At 38.9% G+C, this 13,781-nt stretch overlaps 1 protein-coding gene across 6 annotated transcripts in view; it reads left to right on the top strand.

Annotated features, from left to right (window-relative positions):
- Positions 1-13,781, top strand: part of CCDC192 (coiled-coil domain containing 192) — a 247,052-nt gene that overhangs the window by 177,978 nt on the left and 55,293 nt on the right. Inside the window, exon 6 of one of the 6 annotated variants that reach the window (XM_054694457.1) lies at positions 12,256-12,832. The exons of 1 other annotated variant lie outside the window; for it this stretch is intronic. In XM_054694457.1, coding sequence (XP_054550432.1) covers positions 12,256-12,539 — 284 coding nt within the window. In that variant the 3' untranslated portion in view covers positions 12,540-12,832. Of the gene's footprint in view, positions 1-12,255; positions 12,833-13,781 lie in introns of those variants that run through there. 4 more of the 6 variants (XM_054694458.1, XM_054694455.1, XM_054694456.1 and 1 more) reach the window with 4 other exon arrangements.

Below are 13,781 nucleotides of genomic sequence, written 5' to 3'. Positions count from 1 at the left end.
ACATTGTATAAACAGATTCCTTAACTCCAAGGAAGAAGTACTAACTCCAGGCCTAGAACTGTTTCTAGGGACCTGGTAAAATTCAGTGATGTTATCATTGTCATTCCAGGGCTACTCAAAAGGAAGGAAATGAGGGGCAGGGTGAGATTTAAGGGCGATAAGGAGCTCTGCTGTGAAGTATAGTTGCCCAAATTGCTTGAAATTTTGCACAGAAAAATAACTTCATTCAAGAGTCCTACTATCAGGGACATTTAATAGCGATGTCAAGTTAGCTAAATTAAAATGACTTGCACGCCACTCTCTCTACAAACTGTATTCTTCCACATAGTTTAAATAAGCAAAATCCTGATCAACAAAAATGATGAATTCTTACCTCATCTTTCTTCACACGTACAAAATCTAATTTTCATTTTCAAAAAATAATCCTGCCAATGCCAGTATTAATACAGTATTGTTTTATGGGCCTCCCCGGTGGCGCAGCGGTTAAGCACTGGGTTGCGAAGCTGCCCGCGCCTCGGCGCCGGTTCGATCCCCGGCTGCTTCCCTGCCACCGGAGGAGGGTCCCGCATGGCGCGCAGACCTCTCCTGCCGCCCGCTGCTCCCCTCAGCAGTGTACTTCGGTCCTTCTGCCTGCTCTGCTCCCCGCTCTGGCTCTGGTGAATTCTCTCACCCTCCCGCGCTTCTGACTGTACCCAGTGCATGTATAAACAAAGAAAGAAAGAAAGAAAGAAAGAAAACATGCCTCTATAAAAATAAAAAAATAAAATAAAATAAAATACAGTATTGTTTTATTACTTAGTCCCACACAATACCAGAAACTGTAACATCTTTTGAAAATTAATGTAAACAAACTAAACTGGCATTACTCATTTCATAAGGCCTTACCCTCATATAACCCCTATGACTCAGAAAGAAAAGCGGGGAAGAGTCTCACTGGTAGACACTCAAGTGTCCAAATGATGTCAAATCGTCTTTACTTTTGTGCCCATAATTGACTAATACTAATTCCACTTCTGATAAGCATAGAAACAGTCCTCTGTGTATTGTCTTTTCTTTTCTCACAGTCTCCTAGGTTTCTCCTTCCCTTGAATTTCCTCCTCTAACACCAGCAAACATTTTCACTTTTTGGCCTCTGGTTAGACTATTAGTCATTATTCTTCTCTTCAAAGGAGCCTTATTAATAGGAAAGGACTTCAGGTCCTGCTCTTAGGAAGAGATAATCTGGATTCTAAAAAACCTTTTTTCTTGTTAAGTTGATTTCCTCTTTCCATTACTCAGGAACATTGTTATGCACATCAGTTTGTGTCTTTTCTCAACCTTGTCAAAGAACTCTTTATGTACAAACATCTGATGGGAACTCTGACCCTGAAGTGGGTGAGAAGAAACCCTGCCTCCAAAAGGGAGGGTAGGGGTAAGTTAACCCCTGCTTCATTGCCCAAAGTCTAGCAGATCACTTGGCCTTACTGGTGTAGACAGAGAGTGAAATACAGTGCTGCACTTTGCACACCAGGTAATCTCTAGTTGTTAGGTATTTTCCCCACCTCTGCCATCTACCACCATTCATTTGTGGCCCCATTTTTGAGTTGTATTCACTTGCTTTTCCATACAAACAACCCTTCTCCACTTTCCAAGCTAGCACTAAGGTATTCACACATCTTTCTATGATAATGTTCTTATCAACCATCTTGGACATATCATTTGACTCCAGCAAGCTCCAAGAAGAAAATCTTAGATTCAGATCTGCAGAAGACTATTCACTTGCTCCCTGTGTGGCACTGGTGGTTGTTAAACTCTTGTGGAATCTAGGAGTCACTGCTTCCATCCAGATCTGTAATGTCTCCCTCTCCATTCCTCTGGCTCAACTCCCTCTCCCACCCATTCCCCATGGGAAGAAAAAGAGAAACTCCTCTCCAGATCAGCTTGTGAGGAAATGAATCCATCCATCCACTGGGAAACAGAAACAAACAAAACATAAACAAACCCCCAACACTCATCATTTTCTCTGTGTATCTGGAGCTAATGCAGCAAATTCAGAACTGACAAGATGCTGCTCAGATTAGAGCTAATTAGAGAAGGAGCGGAACTGGGTGGAAGGACCATGGATGCGTTCAGTCAGTAACATTTATAGGCACAGCTTTGTCAAGTAGACATTAAGAGGCATAAAGAATACAATAAAGTTGATCTATCTCCTTGAGCTGTGTGTGTATTCAGCAATGCTATTCAAGAAGAGGCTTGCCTCACAAATGTCTGGCTTACCTCTTAGGATTTAATCTAAAACTGAGTTCACCATAGCTATGATAGGTCAACAGAAATCCAATTGCAAAACTGGATTCCCCAGAATTACAATTGCAAAATTGGTAATTCCCCAAAATTACCTGGGGAACATTATAAAAAGTTTTCCAGATACATTCCTAGATTCCGTCACACAGAATTTCAGTGGTGAGGCCTTGGATTCTCTATATTGACAAAGCTTCCCCCCTGCCAGCTTGTTGGCAAGATGTGGAAAAGAGCTATTCAAACTTTTCCATTTCTCTGTTAATAAAAATATCTTAAATTCAGAAAGGTTAAGAGCAACTATAACAGCTGTTATAGTTGTATATTATTTTTTAAAAATGCATGAATGAAAAACCGTTATGCTAATAGAGTTTGTGACTGTTCTCAACCTTGACAAAGAACTCTTTGAAGGGAAAAAAATGTGCCCGGGAGGAAATGTAGGGACCACCCTATTGATAGACCAGTTGAAAAGTTTGGACTGCCATTGCTACAGTGATTTTTGTATCATAAATGCACTCAACTTTCATTTATTTGTTCACTTAACAAATGAATACCTGTTATGCCAAACACTGTTTTAGGTACAGAGGATTCAATAGTGAACAATACAATAAAAAAAGCTCTGCCCTCATGGAGCTTTCATTCTAATAAGGGAGAAAGATAACTAACAAGATCAAAATAACATATAGAGTAGTCAAATTTAGCATGTCGGTAAAAAGAAAGCAGGGAATAGGGATTTGAAATGTTCAATAATGGGGGCTGGGTTGAAATTATAGCCAGGATGACCAGGGGGACGTCATTGTGTGAAAGAGATGTTGGAGAATAAAAACATGAAGGAAGCCAGTCATGTATACTTCAGGCAGACAATTATTCCGGCAGAGGAAATAGCAAATGCAAAGGTGCTACAAACGGAGCAAGCCTGGTCAGTTAGGAATAGCAGTGAGGACAGAGGAAGGCACTAGACTGCATGAGAGGAGGAGGAATAGGAAATGTGTCCATGAGGTAAAAGCAAACTAGATCACATAGAACCTTGTAAGTTAGTGTAAGCTCTTGGTCTGCTTGAGAGGAGAAAGTCATTGGGGGATTTTGAACAACTTAATTTTAATGGAACTTCTCTGTGTGGAATTGAAACCTACTGAAGGAGCTATAACAGAAGCAGGGTAACCAAAAATGAAGCTATTGCAATACTTCAACTTTATGTTCTGGGTGAGAGAGAACTTACTATTTAATAAATGCTAAGCATGGGTAGCATTGTGTACCTGCATCTCGGATGAGCATAGGAAAGAGGCTAGGAATCTGCAGGTCCCACGGTCTGCTCAGCTTTCACATCTGAGAGCTTCCTACCACAACGCAGGTGTTGCTGGCAGTTGAGAGGAGTGCTTTTCATGTTACCTGGCTCCCAAACACTACACACTGTACACATTAAACAGCCACCAGACTCCTTGCTCTGGTTCTGGGGACTTGCACGGACAAACATCTGCTTGTGGCCCAATGAACTTGAAGCAACAAGTGCTTCCTACACAGTCTTTCTTGTCCCTCACTTTTCCTAAGTGTGTTTCTTTTCATGAAGTGACCTAGAAACATCTCTGATCCCATTGTCTCTGGAACACTTGCCCATGTCATCAGAGCTGCAGGCTTTCCATCATAGTTTTAACTAAATATTTACTGTCTTTCAAAGCACTGCAGACAGACCTTTTACAACTCTACATACAGGGCTGTTAGGCTGTTGTTAGTTGAAAATATATAGTACAGACCCAAGATCCCAATGGATGCAGTAACAGATAATACCAAATACTATATACACTGCTTTTTCCTATACATACATACATACTTATAAGTGTTTAATTTATAAATTAGGCATAGTAAGAGATTAATAACAACCAATAATAAATTATAACAATTCTAGCAGCATGCTTTAGTAAAAGTTATGTGAATGTGGTCCTTCTCTCACTCTCAAAATATTTTATTGTCTGCACTATTTTTTAGAACATAGTTCACTGAAACCACAGAAAGCAAAACCACCAGTAAGAGTAGGACTACTGTATTCTCTAAAATTCATCACTGCACCTCAAATTTCTCTTCTCAAACAAAATCCTTTCAAAAAGACAAGCCATGATTATGATATGGGAAGTTTTGTGATACATATGGGAAATTTCTTTTAAAAAACACACTGCATCTTATTTTTTAAATGACCAAAGTTTTTTAAATTAAGTCCGTACTGATAATGCTGCATACTTTTTCCAAATCAACAAACATATACAAACTTCAGGTGTATTCAAATGTTTACAACATTAGTGGAAGGAAATTGAAAACTCTTCAAAGTCAGTGATTTAGTATTATGGAGACTGGGCAGTATAAAAATAAAAACAATGAATAAAGAAATCTTCAAGAACTGAGACTAATCTTATCTTCAAGATGTAAAATATTTGTGCTACCAGAATTCAAAAAGAAGTGAATCATTTGTTTTAGAGAACTACCATTCTCAAATGTTCATTGTATAAGCACTAGAACAGGATAGAAAATTAGGGTTTCTGTGGTCATTTAGTCTTTCATTCAAGTAGTGAGAGGGATATATTTACAAGGATATGCCAATTTTCAATTCTAAGTATGGCAACAGATGAAATTGGACTCCTTTGTGGTTACTTAAAAATATACACAGCTTTCAAAATCAGCATGAAGGTGAGTCAGAGTGATGGGCATTTATTCAAAGGAGGAAGTTGACATAGTCTTTTAGGCCAAACAGTAATCCTGGGTGGCTCTGATGGAATGAGGTATTTAATCACCTCACTGGTAAGAGTCTTTCCTATTGAGTAAATACTTGGCAGCCTTGGTCATTAGCTTGAAAGACAGAGAGAAAAGTACATGTTCATGAGTGGGTACCTAGCAGAGGTGTTTGTTTAGGCTAAATCCTGAATGTCCTTCAGGGCCTAATGCAATATTGCCTCTCCCCTAGTCAACTTGGAGCTGTGACTATTAAAGCCAATATCCCATCCAATTCATTCTCTGTGCAGGGTCCAATGACTAATTACTGGATGAATGAATAGGAAAAAGATGACCACAGAGGATACTTAAGACCTGAATGGGAAAAAGTGTGTGTCCCATTGTTAGAGGTATTTGAGTCAGAAACTCGATCAGTTATTATCAGTATTTCACTACTCAATTAACACTTTTGGGTGGGGAAATCAGCATAAGAATCAAAAAAGGAAACTCCTCTTTAAAAAAAAATTTTTGAAAACAAACAAAAAAGTTTCACTGGGTCACCCTTCAGCAATGTACTACCATTGACACAAAACTACTAACTCCCTGAATACATAAGCAAATTTTTCATGTGCTATAGTACACCAGATCTCCTTTCTCTGATTAGCAACAAGTTATACCGTGCTCTTTCTTGGCCTATCCATCACAGTCAGTTAGCTGTATAACAACATCTAGCTACATTTATGGAAAAATGCAAACTTTATTCACTGATTCTAATTTGGCAGCCAACCTATGAAGTGCTTGATGGACACTAATGTCTGAGAGCCACTTACTTACAAAATCTTCAGTTAGGGATGTTGCAGAAATAATTCCTATACAGATGAGACCAGATCATCCCCCAAGGGTACAATGCAACTCTAAGTTTCCATGTTTCTCTTTAAACTACCATCACATCTACTGTCACATATTTAGCCTTTTGACATAACTGTCATGTGACACTATGCTGAGAACATGAAGTCTTTGAGGGTATGAAGACTAACAAGCTAGAAATGGCAAAAGCAATGTCATAATTTTTTCTGGGCCTTTCCTCTTTCAAGGCTGACACAGAAAAGTGAGCATAGTCTGGCCCAGCTATAGGTAGAACACCACCAAACCTCCTGTCTCCTCTTTGCACGACCTTAAACCCTCATACTCACTCCTGCCTCACACCCATTTTGAGTAGAGACAGAAAAAGAGGGAAATTATGGGGGGGAAAGGCATATACTTGTAGAAACCTCCACAAAGTTAGTAATTATGATGAATTCATACCCTAACTATTGCTAATCAGATTGGGTCTCTCTGACAGATAGAAGAATCTTTCTTTATATCTGCGTCCACTAGAGACACTGGGAATTGTGTTAAACCTGAGATTATCTCACCAAATGATGTAACCTCTGTGTTTCAGGCAGCCATGACCTTGGCAAGACTCTCTGAGCTGCTAGTGAAAGATCAGGAAAAACCACGGATGTTTGAGATGTGTGGGCAAACAGAGCTGTCAGAGAAACACATCCCTTCCAGATGAGAGAGCCTGGACTAGAGAGAGCAGTGCAGGCCAAGTCAAGAAAAGATTAGTGGCAGAGTCAACTCACAGAGTCAACTCACAGCCTTGGGCTCTGTCCAATATCACTAGGATATGAGACTCCTGAAGAACTCCGTTGAATAGTTTAAAACACTTTTGCTATATCTGCAATATTCTTAGCCAGTGATTAATTATAATATGATTAGAAACAGAACAAAAATACCTTTTGTTGTATGTACAGAGAATTAAATAGTACAATATACTTACATAAGAAATTTCATTCCTAGTGCACATATTCTTTAGTTTGTCTCCACATCAGCATTTTCATGCAATATATGAAAACAATACAATAGGAATCAAAGGCCCCATACCACCTCTGCTTTTTGTCAATTTCGCGCTCTTTCTCTACCCTTTTCCTATTCTCTTCTCCATTTGCCATCAACTGACTTGTGAGTGCTACATTCTCTCTCCCATTCATATATTGAAATCCTAATCCCCAATGTAATAGTATTTGAAGGTGGTGCCTTTGGGAAGTAACAAGGAGGAGCCTTCTTAATGAGATTAGTGTCATTATAAAGAGAGACCTCAGAAAAGTCATGGCCTCTCTATACCACATGAGGACACAGCGTAAAGGTGGTTGTCTATACACCAGGAAGAGAGTTTTCACCGGAACATGACCATATTGGCATCCTGATCTCTGACTTCTGGCCTCTAGCTATGACAAAATTAATTTCTGTGTTTGTCATCCAGTCTGTGGTATTTTCTTACAGCAACCTGAGTTGACTAAGATTTTCTGCTTCCCTCTTGTTGTCTCTACTACTCTCTTCTGAGAGGACAGAGGAAAAATATATAGACCTAGTGACTGATAACCTATGTAAGGCATCCCGTCTATGATTAGAGTTAGGTGAACAAAGTATTCTATATATATTGCATTTTAAAAAGTAAAAACATCTTTTTTACCAGTTTGTGTTCTGCAATGGCACTAAATTCCTTTCTTCATTGTGTGAATTGATAAAAAATAACTTTTCCTGAAAGGAGAGGGAAACTGGGGAGAGAAAAACTTGAAGAACAGATCGAGAAGATGACAGACAGATGCATACAAGAGATAGGTTCCAGATGTACCCCTTCATCCCTGAGCCTCACTAAGGCTCTCTTCCCCTATCTTGCCCACTATTTCTTTCCTTAGCATCTTTTCACTTCCTTGTGTTGGCATGTCCCATCTTTTTTTTCCTCTCCTGTTTAAACTCACTTCAGCTTGTAGGAACCAATTCTCCCACGTCAAGATTTCCATGTCTCTGCCTTCTGGGATAACAGAAAATTAATCTACATGCTAATGGTTGTAGAGCAGTGATCTCACTCCCAAATAACAACTGTATGCATTAACTAGAGCAATCCACAAGGAGCATATTCACCTGAGTTTCTGAGCATGCTCATCCCAAAGGAAACTCTAGCCCAGCATTACAAAATAGAAATAGAACAAAAGTCACAAATGGAAGACACAAATTATATTTAAAATTTTCTGACAGCCACATTTTCAAAAAGCAAAAGAAACGAGTAAAATTAATTTTTAAATGTATTTTAACACAACATATTCAAAATATTTTAATAATACACAATTTTAGAAATTTAATGAGCTATTTCACATTTTTTTCAAACTAAGTCTTCTGAATTAATGGTGTCTTTTACACATACAATGCATCTCAATCCAGACTAGCTACATTCAATGGCTCAATGGCCACATGTGGTTATTGGCAATCATTATAGGACAGCACAGTTCTGGCCAGATAAAAGGAAAGGTGAAGCCCTGGCATATCAGCAGAGAGGAAAGCCCTTGGCCCCAATTGTTTGGACTCTCTTTTCTGGGCCTGAAAGCACAGATATTTTGCAGAGGCAACAAACCAAATGCTACTTTGAAATCTGAGATTTTTTTGATTTTTAACCAAAGACAGGTACTCACGCCACCATTTCCTTAAACATTTTAGTTAGAATTTTAACTGTTCAAAACAAAAAATTCTCCATGGATTCATGAAATATGATACAGTTCTAATGATTATTTCTAAGAGCAGAGAAGAGCCCCATCTTCCCCCCCCCACCCCGTCACTTTTTATGGAGTCAAAAACTGCCCAAAAGAATATACAGTGGAACAAGGAGAGTTTGCTTAATAAATGGTGCTGGGAAAACTGGACTGCTATATGCAAAAAAATGAAGCTAGACCACTACCTCACACCATGCACAAAAACCAACTTAAAATGGATAAAAGACTTGGACAGAAGACCTGAAACTGTAACATATATAGAAGAAAATATATAGGTAAAACACTATGTGACATGTGACACACATCTCAGTAACATCTTTAAAGACACATTCCCCTAAAGCAAAGAAAGTGAAGGAAAAGATGAATAACTGGGACTACATCAAATTAAAAAGCTTCTGTATCACAAAAGAGACATTAACCAAAATAAAGAGACACCCTACTGATTGAGAAAAAATCTTTGCACTCCAGTCAACTGATAAGGGACTGATCACAAAGATCTATAAAGAGCTCACACAACTCAACAAAAACAAAGTAAGCAATCCAGTCCAAAAATGGGCATAAGGACCAAAAAGGCACTTCTCCAAAGAGGAAATGCAAATGGCCAACAAGCACAAGCATATGAAAAAATGTTCAACATCACTTGTAATCAGGGAAATGCAAATCAAAACCACAATGAGATACCACCTTATACCAGTGAGAATGGCACATATCAAAAAAACAGGAAACAAATGCTGGCAAGGATGTGGAGATAAAGGAACTCTCTTATAGTGCTGGTGGGAGTGCAAACTTTCCACTATGGAAAGCTGCAAAGAGGTTCCTCAAACTACTGAAAACAGAGCTTCCATATGACCCAGCAATTCCACTCCTAGGAATCTACCCAAAAGATACAAAAACAGTTCAAAAAGATACCTGCACCCCTATGTTTATTGCAGCACTTTTTACAATAGGTAAGATATGGAAACAACCCAAATGCCAAAAATAAATGACTGGATCAAGAAGATGTGGTATACATACACAATGGAATACTATTCAGCTATCAAAAAAGATAAACTCATGCCATTCACAGCAACATGGGTGAAGTTGGAAGGGATTATGCTCAGTGAAATAAGCCATAAAGAAAAAGAAAAATATTGGATGGTTTCACTTATAGAAGGAATGTAGGGGAACAAAATAAGGGATCGGGAAAAAAATAATTATAATTAAAAACACAACATTAATAGGCAACTATTAATAGAAGACACTCTGCAGGGGAGGAACAGGGAGAGGGATCGAAATGGGAGAGAAGAACACAAGGGACTATGGTGAAAGTGCACAGGTGAATTGGTGGTGGGAATTTTATGGGGACTATACCTGAGAGGAGAAAGTGTGCATTGTACAAAAAGGAAGAATGATTTCATATATATATATATATATATATATATACACACACAGATACACACACACATATATATAAATAATAATAAATTTAAAAAAAAAAACTATTGCCCACTGTGTAAATGTGGCACTCAAGCTCTTACCTTGGGAAAGTGAGGACCGCAAATCAGTTTTATTTGCTAGGAAATGGGTGATACCCTGCCTGCATGGAATTCCACATTAAAGCTGCCTATCTTTGAGAAGTGTGTACTTTCACAATACTGGCAGACTTCTGTTTTCAGGACTGTTACAATTCTCTCAGGTGCATTTCAGGTAGGATTTGTTTTCACTGGAAATTGAGTAAATGCTGGACCTTCAATTATTGCAATCAACTGTGGCAAACAGAACATGTGTCAAATTCATTCATGTACTGTTGACTCAATTGTTCCTATAATTATGCCCAAGCCCCTGCTTTATCCTTACTTCTTTTTTTTTTTTTTAAGATTTTATTTATTTATTTATACAAGCACTGGGTACAGCCAGAAGCACAGGAGGGTGAGAGAATTCACCAGAGCCAGAGCGGAAAGCAGAACAGGCAGAATGATGAAGCAGTACACTGCTGAGGGGAGCAGCAGGCGGCAGGAGAGGTCTGCACGCCATGTGGGACCATCAGCCGGGGATCGAACCGGTGCTGCAGAGGCTGCGGGCAGCTTCGCAACCCAGCGCTCAACCACTGTGTCACAGGGGAGGCCCGTATCCTTACTTCTTATAGCTGATCTACCTTTTATATAACTCAGAGAAATTATTTTACTGGTGAAATTTTCAGGATTAAAGTAAATCTCAGCAGAGATTTGTTTTTAATGATTTCCCGATTAGCCACTAATTTTTATCTCTTTGTTGGAGCCTCTTTCTGCTTCCTCACTCAGGCCTTTATGCTTATTTAATGGGTTAATGAGTAGAAAATTGATGAAGAATGAGTTTTTATTGTTGAGAGGTATTTGTGATCTTATTTTAACATGCTGAAAAGTCTTCAGACCTAAAAGAAATGAGATGCTATGGTAACAGAGTTCTCCTGGATCACCTCAAATCACACCCCTGCCATACCTACAGCTGACTTGGGTTAAAAAAACTACTCTCTTTTTTTTTCATTATCAGTCTCCCAGAAAGGGCAATGTAAACCTTTTTAATTTTTCCAATTGATTTAAAATTCAAATTGAAGCACATTTCTACTTAAATGTTGCTCTTGTTAAAAATTACTTGGGAAAGAGGTAACATGAAATTTGGGATAGTTGACACTTGTAATCAGGGAAATGCAAATCAAAACTACCATGAGATACCATCTTACACCAGTGAGAATGGCACATATTAAAAAAACTAGCAACAACAAATGTTGGCGAGGTTGTGGAGAAAAAGGAACTCTCCTGCACTGTTGGTGGGAATGCAAACTGGTCCAACCACTATGGAGAGCTGTGTGGAGATTTCTGGACCTACTAAACATAGAGCTTCCATATGATCCAGCAATTCCACTCCTAGGTATTTACCCAAAGGACACAGAAACATCAATTCCAAAGAACACCTGCACCCCTATGTTTATAGCTGCACTATTTACAATAGCTAAGCTTTGGAAACAGCCCAAATGCCCAAAAATAGATGACTGGATCAAGAAGATGTGGTACATATACACCATGAAATATTACTCAGCATTCAAAAAAGATAAACACATGCAATTTGCAGCAACATGGATGGCGCTGGAAGGGATCATGCTCAGCGAAATAAGCCAAAAAGAAAAAGAAAAATACCGGATGGTCTCACTCATAGCAGGAATCTGGAAAACTTAAATAAGGGATCAGGAAAATGAATAACTATAAGAAAGTGAAAATCAAAATCAACAAAAAACTATGAACCAGAGACACTTTTTGGGGGGTGGGGCCGGGAGGGAGGGATTGGGGTCAGAATGGGGCATGTGCAGTTGTATGGGGGAATATAAAAATAAAATTTATTATTAAAAAAAAAAAAGAAATTTGGGATAGTTGTTTGGAGATTAGATTTCCAAGGGCAATTCATTCCCATGGTTAATTGAAAGTTAAATCCATATAAAAAAGATTGGCAAGTACTGATTCTTCCACCCTCTCCAGGGGTTTCCAAGTTCTTTTATCCTGAACACCCAGAATCTTTCCCTTGACTGGATCCAGATTCCATTCTCAGTATAGCTGACCAGATGACGCAACACTGTGTACTCTTTTAGGAACATGAGAAATGCAGCTTTTTCATCTTCCCTCTCTTGAGTTCTGGGAAATCTAATTAAAACTGCTCAGATTTTCTTTTTTGTTGTTTGCCTTAGAAGACAATTCACTGGAAGAGTCTTGTGGAGGACTCCCGGCTGTGGAAGGTGATCGAAAAATTAGCCTGATTATGGAGTTGTCCACCCAGGTTTCCCTTCAGACTGAGAAGATCACTCAGTTGGAAGAAGTTCTAGAGGAAAAGGAAAGGAAAATTCAGCAGCTGGAAGCCGAGCGGGTAGCCCATCCTGTCCATGAGGTCGAGGTTTCTCCAGAATGTTTACAAGAATCCCTAATTTTCTTTAATGATAGTGGCGGTCCTATGTTCTCTGATGAGGGTATGTAAAAATTCCCAGTCAGAAAACCTGGAGATTTATTAAATGTCATCAAGGTAAATTCCAGAATCCAAATAGTCTCCTCATTGGTTTAGTCAATTTCAAGATTTGAATGTGTCTTATATGTTCATATTGAAAGGAAACAAAATAAAGGGAAGTGTTCAGAAGCAAGCACCGAATGTTTCCCCTTTACACATCAGTAGTCACGTAACCCACACAGCTGTAGAATGTTATATTTTTAGACATTCCTGGTAACAGTAGGAGAGGGAAAAACACATAATAGACAGATAGGTGAAGAACTTAACATCATCCTCTCACCAGAGGTTTATCATATTGGAAGCAAGAGGTGAATGACATCAATTCCATTTTAACATTCAGCCAGTTAGGAAAAAAGGCTATTGTGAAAGTTAAGCTTCAAATTGAAGAATGTTAAGGTACTGAAGAGCACAGTCATTGCCAGCAAAGTAAACACTATGAGGTTTGCCCTTTCATGTTCTTTACAATACATTTCTTTATTTCATGTATTTTATTAACATTTAGCAAGGTTAAAAATGAATTAAAACCAGGGGTCTCCCTGGTGGCGCAAGGGGTTAAGTCTCAGCACTATGAAGCTATTGGCAGTCACTGCAGCACGGGTTCTATCCCCGGCCAGGGAGGTAACCCACATGGTGCAGCAGACCTCTCTGTCTCGCCCACTGCTCCCCTCAGCAGTGTGTTTCAGTCAGCCTGCCTGTTCTGTTCCCCACTCTGTCCCTGGTGAATCCTCTCACACACACACACCCGCACCTCTGGCCTACACTCCAGCTCTTCCCCAGCTCTTGTATGCATAAATAAATAAAATAAATCTCTAAAAATATTAAAACCGTAATCAAAAGAAATAAAGAATGGATGAATCACAGCTATAGTCCTTTGGGAAAAGTGTCCTAGGACAGCATCTCTTTGGGAAAACACACAACACTGAATGTTCCCTTAGGAGCAAGACTAAGACCAAACAAAAATACACTCTTTCATTATATTATACCAAGGAACTATAGACAGCACAAAATAATACCAGAAAAAATAGAGAACAAAGGAAAGATGGCCTGTAATTAATCTAATAGAAGGAACTGTATCATGTTCCTCTTTCACACATGCCCCTCAAATGAACTATTTCCCACCCATAGAGGTAGCCAGGCTCTAACTTTAAAGAAGGCTTGGTACTTAAATCTTACTGTCCTGGTCAGTATGACTCAGGTGAACATCCATAGCCCTCA

Source organism: Talpa occidentalis, unplaced genomic scaffold (genome assembly GCF_014898055.3).
Source record: "Talpa occidentalis isolate TD23 unplaced genomic scaffold, MPIMG_talOcc4v2.1 talOcc4.13, whole genome shotgun sequence".
NCBI lineage: Eukaryota > Metazoa > Chordata > Mammalia > Eulipotyphla > Talpidae > Talpa > Talpa occidentalis.
This window is presented reverse-complemented; position numbering and strand designations above follow the sequence as displayed.